The sequence below is a fragment of the Chelonia mydas genome, chromosome 8 (genome assembly GCF_015237465.2).
Source record: "Chelonia mydas isolate rCheMyd1 chromosome 8, rCheMyd1.pri.v2, whole genome shotgun sequence".
NCBI lineage: Eukaryota > Metazoa > Chordata > Testudines > Cheloniidae > Chelonia > Chelonia mydas.
In genome coordinates this window covers 78,317,617-78,332,537 of record NC_057854.1, presented here as the reverse complement: position 1 = coordinate 78,332,537, position 14,921 = coordinate 78,317,617, and the positions used below count along the sequence as shown (strand labels likewise).

General features: G+C 39.7%; 1 protein-coding gene across 6 annotated transcripts in view; it reads left to right on the top strand.

Moving 5' to 3' along the window:
- Window positions 1-14,921, top strand: part of PRKACB (protein kinase cAMP-activated catalytic subunit beta) — a 112,127-nt gene that overhangs the window by 74,950 nt on the left and 22,256 nt on the right. For all 6 annotated transcript variants that reach the window (XM_027830914.3, XM_037906680.2, XM_037906683.2 and 3 more), the window contains 3 exons: window positions 3,112-3,173; window positions 4,179-4,307; window positions 10,902-11,000. In XM_027830914.3, coding sequence (XP_027686715.1) covers window positions 3,112-3,173; window positions 4,179-4,307; window positions 10,902-11,000 — 290 coding nt within the window. The remainder of the gene's footprint in view (window positions 1-3,111; window positions 3,174-4,178; window positions 4,308-10,901; window positions 11,001-14,921) is intronic.

Below are 14,921 nucleotides of genomic sequence, written 5' to 3'. Positions count from 1 at the left end.
GTAGGGGCCTTTGTGAGCATGTTGGTAAGGGATCACCTCTCTTCACTCTCCTGACCAACATAGACGTCTGTAGGGTAGATATAGTCTTAGGCTCCTAAGTCACTGAGGTGCTTTTGAAAATTTTACCTCCAGATGTTTTTATGGTAGGGGCTTTTTTTTCAGTTAATTGTAACATACTGTAAACCTGAAAAGTTATAATATGCCTATTTAAAGGATAAATAAGTGGGATTTAGAAACTTTGTTTAAAGAAGCTATTCTCGTTGTTGCCTCTGAAGAGAGCAGATGAAAAGCGAGGTAGGATAAAGGTAGAGGATTTATGTGGAAGAAGAACTCCTATGGCCTCTTGGAGTTCTAGGACTGAACAGCATTTTTTCTCACGTTTCAAGCAACTTGACACTCTCTCTCCAGTATGCTATTTTTTTTAATATTTAGAATGTTTTATTCCATAATTATAATAGCGTAGAAAGGGATGGTTACTTGTAAAATGCTGTAGTTCATAAATTCTCTGTGAAATTAAATATGGAGGAATTTTTATATATATATATATATATATATATATATATATATATATATATATATATATATATATATATATATATATATATATATTTATTTATTTATTTATTTTACACAGACAATGATAGATGCCCTGGAGATATTTAATGCGGCCAAAAATGTCAGTGAAACAATATGATTTAGTGAGGAATAACAAAACATAAAATTTTGTTAATTTTTTTGTGTCTGCTCTGCAGTAAAGGGGTGAAGCGCTTTATGTAATAATGCTACATACGCCACACATTTTGGTGTCCTTCAAACTACTCAAAAAAAAAAAAACCTGAAGTATTTGTTTTGCTTTCTTGTCTTTATTAACATGTCTTTATTCAACTTGTCTTTGAATTACATTCAAGTAACCTGAAAAAATATTTCATGTCTTTATTAACATGAAATATTTTTTCAGGTTACTTGAATGTAATTCAAAGTTAGGTTTATAAAACTTGGTCAAAAAGTGATTGCCGTATTCTTCTTTCCCTACTGGGTCAAAGACAATCAGGTGTGAAATCAGATGTTCATAGTTCCTCTTGTAGTAAGGAGGAATTTCATGCCATGGGAATGCCTACCCATTACTCTCCTTAAACGAGATTAGGCTTCAAAGGCAAAAGGAATGGTTTATATTTCCCCCCTTCAGGGTGGATGTGCTAAATATTTTACGGATCACTCACTAAAATATTTAATTTTAGTTTGCTCTAACACTGATTAACATAATTTCTTCATACAAAACTTGTTTTCTAGTTACTGACTATTGTGTTCCTATTTCCATGATTCCTAAAGCCAGGGATAATGTGTATTCTTCACCACTCTCATTGCTGGGTTCTTTTAAACTAACATTCTGGGAGAGAAATGAAGTTAGGGATTATTGAATAATTAGTGAGTACTGATTATGCTTCCTTTTAAACAGGGGTGCCCAACCTACGGCCTGTGAGCTGTACACTGTCCACCAGAGCATTTCATAAGGCCCGTGGCTGGTTTCAACACAACATACTAACAGCCAATTCTTTAGCGTTTTGTCATCATGTTTACATAATTTTAGTTTACACTAATGTATAAATAGACAATACTGAACTTAGAAACAGCCTCTCTAAATACATACAAAACAAGTTGAACTTAAAATATAAATCAATACAGGTGACTTTAAATCTTGTTAAAATATATAGAATCTGTTTGCCCCACACAAGGTTGTGCTTAGGTTTACATGGCCCTCCTGCATAATAAAGTTGGGCACTGCTGCTTTAAACATTGCTCAAGTCTTTAAAACTGTATCTGCCCTGAAGATTTTCTCAATTTCCCCCTGCACTAATGCCTCTTCCCCCTGTGCCAGCAGTGCAGACCAGCCAGTGGCATTTTTATCCTAGGGTTGTCTAACTTCAGATCTAGGTGGCATGGTGGTAAAAATACCAGTGGCTAGTCTGCTTTAGGGATCCCACCATTTTCTAGCAATGCTGGAGCTGCCCCAGTACTAGAGCAATGGTAGGAGAATTTTAAAAAATATTCTGTATAGATGAGGCATACCTATTCTTTGAGTAAGCAAACAAAGGAACATCCTTACTTATCACATGATTGTTTTTAGCCAATCATAAAACAGGATTTTCTTTTTTAGCAGCAGAAATGACAATATCTTGTTAAAATATATTTCTGTATACTACTCAGAAAATGCTTGATTATGTTGAATTTCTTTTAGAAATTATCTATAGCAAAACTCATCAATACAGAAAACCTACCACTGCTAATCTCATGTTATGTGGAGTGACCCCAAGAAAACAAAATACGCATGAGTTATTAATGGTGATTCTCTAAAAAAGCCCCTGTTTTTCATTGCATCTATAAAATATCCTACACTGATTTGGCTGATAAAGACCTTCTAGGATTAAAATATCTGAAAAGTGATCTTGGATTACAATATGCTAGTGCACATTTTAAACAGTCATCCAGAATTGTACTCTTGCTACATTGCTTTAATTTCAAATGGGAAATTAATTCCTTAAACGTTTATTCTCTGACTGTGGGCATTTCTAATGCGCAGTGTTGTAGCCCTGTGTTTTGTCTGTGCTTGCAATAATGCTGTGCAATTTGTACTTCTGCTTGCAATCAGCCTTTAAATAAAGGTGATGGGGGGAAAAAAGGCAATGAGAACTATTTTGTTCTCCAATTATTGAAAGTATAACTTTTTAAAAAAAAGTTTGCCTTAGATGAATATAGATTATTTGCAAAGGGCACGTTTTTTCCAATCAATTTGAGAATGCTTAACATCACCTTAAAGACTGCTTGCATGTACAGTATTGTGGGTCATCTGATTTAAAGTAGATTAAGTAATTTATATAGAAATATGTAGTACTTCAAAAGAGTTAGGGGTCTAGTAGAGATGCTATAGAAATCTTAAAGATGCTGGAGCTTGCTTTGTTTAGTAAAGGCAATTAGTCTATTTAGTGTACGAGAACTGAAGAGGAGTTTATCATGTACTTTTATTTAAAGCAACCATACTTAATAGATACGTTTCAAACGTCTACATTACATGTTTAGTGAATTGAACTTGAGAATTTTTTTTTGTATTTTCAGTGAAAGAGTTCCTAGCCAAAGCCAAAGAAGATTTCTTAAGAAAATGGGAAAGCCCCCCTCAGGTAAGGAACTGTGATTTAAAATACAAATGCATTGCATGACTCTTACTGGTAGCTTTTCTGGAAATGAGTTCAGTATCCAGTACTCAGATACTACTGTGGTGGACACTGCAGAAAATCAAAGATATTTTTCAGTACAAAAACTGTTGAGGGAGTGTGTATGCTAAGAATTTAACACCATTATTTGTAATTGCAGTTGAGATCAGCAAAGATGCTTTGGTTGTTGGTCTCAGAAGCTTGGGAAAGAGCATTTTTAGTGATAGGTTACTTGCTATGAAATTCATTCTCACTGACAATTTGATAGTTTGAATCTCGCCACTCTTATGACCTATTACAATTGGCTTTTCGTAACCGGACACGTTGGTATATCCTGGACATTCCCCTTGGAAATTTCTCTCCTGGTTGGTAATCCTTTGGTTTTAGGGAGAAATTTCCCTCTTGATGAGCGAGATTGCATAGTATATGTTTCCTATTTGGAGAAAAAGTTGTAATTTTACTTACTTTTCAAATAGCATTCACATATTGTGGTGATAGATATCTTTTATAAATGTGTTCAAATATGAATTCTAGACAATGTATAAATGGTAGTTCCTCAACATATTCCCACATAGAATTCTCTTTAGCACTTAGTTGTGGAAACTTGATGACTGTAATCTTTTGTAGGTTTTGTTTTCTTTTTTCTTGTGTTAACATCATGATCTCCTTGCAGCTAAATTCCCACTGCTTGCTAGATACCATCTTGATAACAATATTTCTGTCATTGTAAAACATAAATTAAATCCCTTTCTGTTTTAATGCAAGCACTATTACAGTTCTCTCAATCCAGTTGTTCATTGTGTGAAATTATATTAACATTAGTTAGCGCTCTAGTTTCTTTTAGCTTTGACAGAAGAAATTGCATCCATCCTCTTTAATAAATTACTACATTTTCCATCACTAAGTGTCTCTAAGTACCAAAACTGTAATCATTATTTATTAATCTGTTTATACTTTGTTGTGTTCATGTAGAATACTGCTGGCCTAGATGATTTTGAGAGACAAAAAACCCTTGGAACGGGATCATTTGGGCGAGTTATGTTGGTGAAATATAAATCCACAGAACAGTATTATGCTATGAAGATACTGGATAAACAGAAGGTTGGAGCATTTTATAATTATACTAATTTGTGTGGTTAAAAACTGTCTTTGCTAGCAGAGAGCATGCTGTTCATTGAAATCATTGTGTGTGGTCTGAAAAATTGTTGCATCCTATTATTTTCACTTTTCATGCTGTTACAGTGGGTTTTAGCTGGCACTTGTGCGTCTGACAGGAAAATAGAATTGTTGAGCTTTTTTTTTTTTTTTTAACAACTCTGCGAGAGAATTACCTTGTCCTAAGGATTCAATATTTTTTTAAAAGCATAAGTAAAAAATAAATCCTGCAGTCTAGTCAAAGCATAACACAATTGTACGTGGATGATCATAGTTCATTCCCTGGCTCTTTGGATTTGTAATGTTTTGAAGAGAATATGTTTGGTTCACCCATCTTTTTTTTTTGTTGTTGTTCATTGTCCTATTGTCTTTTCTCTCTCTCTCTCTCTTTTTTTTTTTTTTAATTGTGTGGATTTTTTTCTCTTTTTTTATAACCTATTGTGATTAGGGCTGTGAATTAATCGCAGTTAACACCTGTGGTTAACTTAAAGCAAAATTAATGCGTTAATCGCATATCTTTGGGCAGGGTGGGAGGCGGCGGTGGGAGGGCTGTGCAGCTCTGGAGGAGGGGGACGAAGGACTAGAGCAACCCCAACCTGCAGCTTCCTGAGCAGCAGGGGGTCTGGAGCAGCCCCAGCCTGCAGCTTCCTAGGCAGCGGGGGATAGGGTTGCTAGGCGCCTGGTTTTCAACCAGAAAATGGACCCTGGCAGCTCCTGTCAGCACAGCTGACCTGGCCGTTAAAAGTCCGGTTGGCCACAGCGGCCAGCTCTGCACAGCTCCTGGAAGTGGCTGGCATGTCCTGCTGGCTCCTAGGCACAGGGGCGGCCAGGGGGCTCTGCGCGCTGTTGCTGTCGGCAGGCACTGTCCCCGCAGCTCCAATTGGGTGTGGTTCCTGGACAATGGGAACTGCAGAGTCAGCACTTGGGGTGTGGGCAGCATGCAGAGCTCCCCTGGCTGCCCCTGTGCCTAGGAGCTGGCGGGACATGCTAGCCACAGCGGTCAACCAGGAACTACGGCCAACGGGAGCTACCGGAGCTGCGGGAACCATGCCTACGGATGGAGGCAGCGCATGGAGACCCCTGACCACCCCTGCACCTAGGAGCTGGAGGGCCATGTTGCCACTTCCTGAGAGCTGCCTGATGTAAGCACCGCCCATAGCCTGTACCCCCTCCTGCACCTGAACCCCCTACCCCAGCCCTAAGCCCGCTCCTGTACCCAGACTCCCTCCTAGAGCCTGCTCCCCTACCCGCTGTCCCAGCCCAGAGTCCCCTCCGGCAACCCAAACCACTCATCCCTGGCCCCAACCAGAGCCCTCACCCCCTCTTGCACCCCAACCCCTGCCCCAGCCCAGTGAAAATGAGCGAGTGAGTGAAGGTGGGACAGAGTGAGCGAAGGAGGGAAGGAGGATGGATGGAGTGAGCAGTGGCAGGGCCTGGGGAAGAGGTGGGGGAAGGGTGTTCAGTTTTCTGCAATCAGAAAGTTGGCAACCCTAGCCAGCGGGGAGGGGCTGGAGTCCTGCTCCCCGAGGGGGGCTGAAGCCCAGAGCCCCCAGTCCTGAGCTTACATTTGAAAATATAGAACCCCCCCCCCAAATTTAAATAAATGGTGTTCTAATATTATTTAATGGTGTGATTAAAACTGATTAATCATGATTAATTTTTAATTGCTTGACAGCCCAAATTTTGATTATTTTCTTGGGTTTTGCCCCCCCCCTTATTTCCCCACTCAACAGAAGACTGCATGTTGCCAGGACAGGTGAGCTTAGTCCCAAGGGAACAAAGATGAGCAGCATGGGCCAGTTGGCTGTTGTTTGAATGTGCAGCCCTTTACTCATGAGCTACTCCTATGTCTTGCTGGAGTTTTGACTGTTGGGGAGGCAGTCACTTTCAAAGGAGTTGTCTGCTGTTTGTCCTGTATCCAGGGTGGTGCAGGTTTCACTGCTACACTGCTCCTGCTCTGCCCCCTGAAATAGTCTGGTATCACTAGATTGGGTAATCCTATACATGTGCAAAATAAACCATATATATTGTACTGGGACTAAATTTTAAAGAGTAAAATTTTCAAGTTCAGAGAATTTGACACATAATTTATTAACTAGATATTTCTAAGAAGAGATTTTGTTTTGGCATGCATCTGATTAAATATATACCATGTGTAGTACTCTTTGCTTACTACAATTAGTACTATCGACAGTTCAAATAGAGTGTAAAGAAGATCTAATTGGTTGTTTCTTGTTAGGTAGTTCCTACATTTTTCAATTATGATTGTGCAGGAATGTCTTTGCTTCATAGCAGCCATTAGCAACGATGTTTCACAGAATATGCTAAAAAGATCATGTTAAAAAAGTACAGAAACAGCTGATTTTAAAGATAACATATTTGCTTTTAATTATCTTCTGCTCAAATGTAACTGACTAGGGTTTAGATGGAATCTGCTCAAACATTCTTCAGCATAAGCAAACTGTATTGTGCATAGCAGTGGTTCTCAAACTTTTGTACTGGTGATCCCTTTCACATAGCAAGTCTCTGAGTGCAACCCCCCTTATAAATTAAGAACACTTTTTAATATATTTAACACCATTATAAATGCTGGAAGCAAAGTGGGGTTTGGGGTGGAGGCTGAAAGCTTGTGACCCCCATGTAATAACCTCGCGACCCCCTCCAGGGTCCTGCCCCCCAGTTTGAGAACCCCTGGTGTATATTGAGCTTCTAAAATTGAAAATTACCTTGCTACATGTTGATACAATGTAGCTCAAGAACGTTGAAGGACACTTTGGATCAAGAGTCCACAAATTTTTCATAGCATGGACCACAAGCTAATAGAGATTGTCCAGTTAGATAATTTTATCTCCATTCTTTATACCATAGTCAACCTCCGTGTTCATTCATGATCATTTAACATACCTGTAGCAGTTTAGGGTAATTGCTGTAGTAATTGCTTAGGGTATGTCTACACTGGCAAGTTTCTGTGCCACAAGTTATACCACTTTTATTAAAACACTGGAATTAAGCCACTGTTGCATGTCCACACTGTACTCCTTGTGATGCTGGAGCACATCCAGATTAGCAGCTCTTGCAACAGCAAAGACAGCAGTGCATTGTGGTAGCTATCCCACTGTGCAATTGGCTGCAGGATGCTTTGGGAAGGGTTTTCAGTGCCTCATGGGGCAGGCACAGCATTACATGATGCAGGTTTCCCAATCCCATTGTTCCAGGGGCATCCTACTACATTGCCAGCTGCTTTTCAACTGAAGTGTGTGTGGGGGGAGAGGGGGCGGGAGAGTGTTTGTGTATGGAGGGGAGGAGAGAGACAGTGTGTTTTGGGGGACAGAGAGTGTGACAGCAAGCTGTCTTGTAAAGTTCAGACAGCGGCAGGAAGCAACCAGTCCTGAGGGTGGGGGAAACTGCAACATCAGCCCCCGCCTTCCTTCCTGGGCTCTCTGCACAGCAATATCTCTCACTCGCTTATACTCACACACACACACACACCTGCCTCTGTGTTCAACAGCACGAGCATTCCACGTTAATGGTTTGCTTTGTGTCCCAGATCAGATCAGCACAGCACGCAACAGCTGTCACAAACAGTGCTTTGAAAGGGGAGGGGCACATGTCTCCAGGACAGCCAAGTTCAAATTAATGAGCAGAGCTCTCACTTGAGGCATTATGGGACAGCTCCGGAGGCCAATTACAGCACAGAAAGCAATCAAGTGTCTACACTGTCTATAGCTTGCTGGAGCCTCTGTAACTGAGGAGTTTCTGCGCACAGGTGGCTTGGCAGTGTGTACACGTCTGCAGTTTTGAGCGCAAAAAGCTGCTTTACTGCGCAGAAACTTGCCAGTGTAGACAAGCCCTTAGATGGAGGAGTAAATCTAGGAAAGAATTGAAAATATTTTTAGCGCTCTGATTTAGCAGCTGGAAATAAAGAGGAGAGCCAACACCATGCACAGCTTTCCACAGACTACAGAGAGAACTGCTGTTTTACACATTTGCTATCTATTGAAAATTGAAATGCCTTGCTAAGGTTTGAATCACTTCTGTTATGCCACTCTACATTTTATTAATAGTTTTTGTAATCACGTCTGCTTTAGATTCAATAAACACTACCATTTGTTTAAATTTCATTTTAAACAAAGTTGGAATTTTGGAATGCAAAGTAATATTATTAAAATAATCTATACCTTTGTTTATTTTTATGGTAAAGCATATTTTTATGGTTTGCAGATAATTTTTCATCTAGAACTTGTTCAGGAATATAATACTTGTAATTCAGATTGTAAGGTTCTCAAGACTAAGACTTCTCATATTATTTGTAAGGCACTATGACACATTTATGATACCATATAAATTTCATGCAAAAAAATACATTAAAAGAACATTAAGCTTACAAAGCGAAGGGCTCAAAAATTAGGAAATGTCAGAATTAAGGTTGCCCATACAATTTTAATTCAGTTTCTTGCACATATGCGTTATCTATAAAATAAGATTCCACAAATGTCACTCCGTGTGTCACACTGAAGCCTAAAATGGCTGAGTCAGTGTGAAGAGATGGAAACAGCTACAAGCATGATTGAGAGCACTTTTTGTTCAGCATATTACCAAGTTGTCATCACTGGGATTTGCAATCTGTTATCATCCAGGTTTTAAATTCTCAGCCATTTTGACTTTACAGATTACATCCCTGTGACAGCAAAGTGTATATCTGTGCCATGTCGAGAGTTCTTAGATCATTGTGATATTAGAGGTCACTCAAACAATCACCACCCTTACTCTATGGTGAATTCTAGTACCATCTTGCAACTGTGTGTGGTGTCCTATCATCTAAGAGAGAGGGGAGGAGATCTGACTGATTTAAAAAAGAGAATTGTATGCAATTTTCAGTCAGCTGAAGAAAGTTTGCCTTCCCTTCCACAGACAAATGAACTTGATGTATTTCCTTCTCAAAAACTTCACCAGATTCAGCACTTACAAATCCCTCAGAAGTCCAGAGTTTGTGGTCATGGAGATCGCTTTTGTCTAGAGTCAATAACAACATAACATGTTGGACCCTAATGTAAAATGTCATCGTGATTCAGTGTTTCCTTTCTATATTCTAAGTCGAGGTTCATCAAGGCTTAAAAATGTAATTAAAAAAACTTTGTCCTTTCTTGGTACAGCATATCAATAAAGTGATGTTGCTTGGTTATTTTCATTACATAGTTACTTCTTTGAAAAGGCAAACTGAGTTGATTTGGTGAGTATAAATATCTGGGTTTGTGATTTGTCTCGGAAGAGACGTTTAAAACAGAACAAAACCAAAAAGAAAAAACATCCTCATACAAAATTTTGAGGGGGGCATTTCTACATATTACAGCTATTTTGCAACCAAAATAACTAATACAGGTCAATTTTCAGAGTTGGTTGGGACCTGGCATATCAGTTATTTACCGTAGTAAGATCAGATTTCTATTTAACAAAAACAGTGTTTTTGAGTGGCTCCAATTTTATCCTGATTTTTGTTGGCTTGTTTGCTCTGTTTTGTGTTTTAAAAAAAATTGTTACATGCTGCCTAAAATTGCTTTAGAAAGCCTATATTATTTGATAAAATTAATTCACCTTAGAGAGACTTTAATAGCTTAGCACCTTAATAATGAGATGGGATACAAAGCCTTTCATCTTCAGGTAACCAGTTCAAGGTTGACCCAGATCATTAGTAACTGAAAGCGGTTCTCAAGTCATAAGCACTTCCACCTGTTCTCACAATGGGGTATTGATAAATTGGGTGATGGGGAGTAAGGAAAATTGGAGTGATTACTTAATGCTGGAGTTAAAAAAAGGAAATAGAATTATTTCCTATTAGCAATAGAAAAACAGAGAGCTGGAACCTCCCATTTACTGCCTTTGGCAGTAAAGCATTTATAGTAGCTTCCAAGCAGAGGACAAGACTCAGATTTTGACACTGTTGCTAGGAGGCCTTGGAATTACTGTATACAGCAGAATATACGAAACCCATTGTGAAGTGTGGCAGATGCAACTGAGTAAGGAAATTATTAGTTAAACCCAAATTTTCCATTATCTTCTCCTGGCTGTTAAGTGGGCTTTGCAAAATGAGTGGGTCTCAGTCCTGTTCCTTGTGAATAAGTATGTTTCACCCACAAAACTCATCATAAGAACTAATCAACACCCTTATTGATAATGGGTATGGAGATTCAGTACCCTGTCACTGTTGCAGATGACTGCCATTAGGTCAGCTGGGTGCACTGTAATGGATGTATGAAATTTGCCCCATTGGTTCCTGTGCTCCAATTTTGGTGATCTAAAAAGGCCTTCAATTACTAAAGATATCCATTAACCATGATTTAAGAATTGTAAAGTCTCTTAAAATTTTAAGGAAGGAAATTCTAAATATGACTTCGTATTGTTGTTGTACCAGAAAGCCTTTCATTTAGCCATGTGTATCTACATGTTTCACATTTCAGTTCAACTTTAATATGTTTATTGGAAAACCTAAGATGTTCTGTTTAGACTGAAAAATTTAAAGATTGTTTGTTTGTTTGTTTGTAGGTTGTCAAACTGAAGCAAATAGAACACACACTGAATGAAAAGAGAATATTACAGGCAGTGAACTTTCCTTTCCTTGTGAGACTGGAGTATTCTTTTAAGGTAAATATTTTGAAAGCAGTTGCTTCAAAATGTGAATGAAGTATATGCTCAAATTTTAGATGTATACAGATAACTTTCTTGCTCAGTCTGTAAAGCCATTGCACTATAATGCAGTTATGATAAAGTACATCACATCCTCCTAAGAATTATTAATGCAAAATTAATTTTCTTCTCTGCCATGGGTAATATAAAGTATGTACTTTGTGTTCAAAATACTAAGTAAATTATGAGTAATATGCAGTAATTCATGCTTTTGGTAAAATGTACTTTGCATAAAACCTTTCCATGAAGGGACACTATCAATTTGAAATGTAGCCAATTATTTTTGTGTTGTGTTAGGCTTTGCATTTTTTAGTGTCATTTCTCTCATCTCTTTCAGTCGTAATAATTTAAATGATAATTGTAAAAATCATTAGTAAAACTTTCAAATAGAAGTAACATTTAAAGTTCATGCTGTCCCTTTAACGGTGTACTTCTGGGGAGAATTATGCTAAAGCAAAAAGAATAGGTCTTTCTCCATCATTCTTCTTTCCACTATCAACACCAGCCTATATATATAACCAATAAAATACGTGTGTGTGTTACATGAAGAAGCACATTATCTATTTTGTGTGTGTGTTGGCATTTGAAAAAGACTTAAGACCTTGTGCCTCTGCTCCTATCTGCTAAGCTAAAGCCTTTTTTCTTCTTCAGGAGAATAAGGGCTTGTCTGTACTACACAGTTTGTTGGCAAAAGGCAGCTTTTGTCAACAAAACAGTGGAGGTGTAAATCTCCTCCCACTGACAAAACTCTCCTGCTTTGATGGCCAAGTAAAACCACCTTGACGAGAATCTTTTGCGGCAAAGTTAGATCAACAAAGACTCAGTGTAGACACTGCATTCATTACGTCGCCGTACCCAGGAGGTATCCGACAATGCCCACCATGACCACTCTGCTCACGGTTTTGAACTCTGCTGCCCTGCAGCCGGCTACACAGGCATGTGTTCCCTCCACTTTCAGGGCCCCAGGAAGTTTTGAAATTGCTCAGCGTGGAAAGCTATTGGCAGAAAGCACACTCCTGACTGGACTACGGGGAAGTGGGTGGATCTCCTTGGTCTGTGCGGAGAGGAGGCTGTGGCAGTACTCTGAGGGAATCACAGAATCAAACATTAACATGGAATCCTGCTCTCCCTGGTACTAGGACCACAGTGGCAGGCAGAGTGGGCTGCTGCTGGGAATAGGGGGGGAGAGACTTGTGCTGTGCAGAGGTGAGGACTGATGTCAAGGTGTCCCCCTTCCCCCACCGGTATACTAGTCTCCACTGAACTGCAGTGGAGGGACAGGGGGACACTAATTGTCTGTGCACCAGCTTCTGTCTCAGGACTGGTTGTTTCTGGCTGCTGTCTGAACGTATAGACAGCATGCCAACACACTCACTCTCCCCCAACACACACTCTGTCTCTGTAACTCTTGTCACACACACTCACTGTCACACACACACTTATGTGGGCTTCTTGTATTAGTGTTCAGTAGTGTCAGTTTGGTCATATTATCGAGTGCTACTTTAAAAAGTGGTTTAAAATGTGTTACTTTTCGGGCACACACGGTAATCATTACAAGGTTAATAGCACGTTGCAAACAAACAATGCCAGGCTCAGTACACTACAGCAACACACATTACTGTGACTCAGTCTTAATATGCTCCTCCAGCCGAATAGCCCACCATTGGGCTCCTCTTACAGACTTGTGTTCATAACGCGCAGCACAATACTGAATAGCAGTGCAGGATCCATGCTTTCTGACAGAGATGATTGGGTTGCAGGTTAGCAGGGCAGTTGAAAAGTGGTTGTCAATCTAGTAAGATGCCCATGGAATGACAGGATTGAGAAGCCGTCATCATGTGGCACTGCGCTTGCCCCTGCCCCCATCAGGCCTTGCAAAACTTTCCCGATGCTCCCTGCGTCCAGTTGCACAGTGGGATAGCTACCCACAGTGCACTGCTCTCTGTGTCGATGCAGGAGGTGCTATTCTGGATGTGCTCTGTCGACACAAGGAGCATAGGGTGGACATGAAACAGCAGTTTAATTACAGTGGTGGCTGTCCGTCGGCATAACTTGTGTTAACAAACCTTGTAGTGTAGACAAGTCCCAAGATTCAGTAAGTATCGGAGAGATCCATGTTACACATTTTTGCTTGATGACCTTTGTAACATCTGTGACATACACTAAAATGAGGCAGACATACAAGAAATAGAAGCTAAAGAGAATATGAGGGAACTTAACGTTATGATCTTGTTGATCAGGTGACATTCTAAATTCCTTCTCTTCAGATTATTTTAACCACAGGTGCCTCTTAACTATGAAAAATGTGTGTATAGATGGGTGGTGCGCAGTGTGGGGTGTATGCTTCGGAAGCATGAGCTTTCCAAGAGTCAGTTACATGTCAGCATCTTGGGAGTTGGGGATGCCCTCTCTATATTAGAAAGATCTTCAAAACTGAAGTGAAAATATAGTTGAAAACTAGCCATATACCCCACGTGAAATTCAATATAATTCCAATTATCCAAATTCCCTTTATCTGATAATCCTAGTTATCTGAATCCACAGCATGTCCTCCATGCAGCCCTGTGTTAGTGAACAGCACTTCTGTCTGTTCAAATGTCCCGTTATTTGAAACTTTTGGGTGCCCCCAAGCCATTCAAATAAACGGGCGCATGCTGTATATTGATGAGCAAAGGAGAACTTGAAAATAACATGAGAAATTTTCAGCTTCCAGTGAGGAGGAATCTTTCAGAGTAACTACAGTTACTTTAATGACAATCTTTATGCTCCATTTGGAAGAATTTTTTAAGTGCGGCAAACATTATCTGCATGTATGTTTTGTGAGACACATTTATATATCTTATGGAGGCATGGCCCTAATGAGAACAATAGACATACAAAAGTGTAGGGCTGGAAGGGATCTCAAGAGATCATGTAGTCCATCCCCCTGCACTGAGCCAAGGCCCACTAAATCTACACCATCCCCAAAAGGTAAAAACAATGAGGGGTCCTTGTGGCGCATTAGAGACTAACAAATTTATTTGGGCATAAGCTTTTGTGGGCTAGAACCCACTTCATCAGATGCATGGAGTGGAAAATACAGTAGGTTTATATATACACAGTACATGAAAAGATGGGAGTTGCCTTTCCAAGTGAGGAGTCAGTGCTAATGAGACAATTCAATTAACAGTAGAATACCAAGGGAGGAAAAATCCAGAACCCTGCCTAGTTGAGCCAGACACGCTAGTCTGCTGCAACACAGACCCAGGTCTGGTCCACGCCCCCAAAGCTGCAGACTTGAACAAAAAACTGCTTCAGCAGCCAGATACCCAGTTCCCAATGGGATCCATTCCCAAATAAATCCTTTTTACTCTGTATAAAGCTTATACAGGGTAAACTCATAAATTGTCCGCGCTCTATAACAGAGCGATATGCCCAGCTGTTTGCTCCCCCAGATATTAATCACTTACTCTGGGTTAATTAATAAACAAAAGTGATTTAGTTAAGTATAAAAAGTAGGATTTAAGTGGTTTCAAGTAATAACAGACAGAACTAAGTAAGTTACCAAGCAAAATAAAACAAAACACACAAGTTTAAGCCTATTACATTTAAGAATACAGGTAAACTGAATACAGGTAAATCTCACCCTCAGAGATGTTCCAATAAGATTCTTTCGCAGACTGGACTCCTTCTTAGTCTAGGCCCAATCCTTTCCCCGTACAGTTCTTCTTAGTTCCAGCTCAGGTGGTAACTAGGGAATTTCTCATGACTGGCAGCTCCCTTTGTTCTGTTCCACCCCCTTTTATAGCTTTGGCACAAGGTGGGAATCTTTTGTCTCTCTGGGCCCCCACCCCTCCTTCTAAATGGAAAAGCACCAAGTTTAAGATGGATTCCAGTACC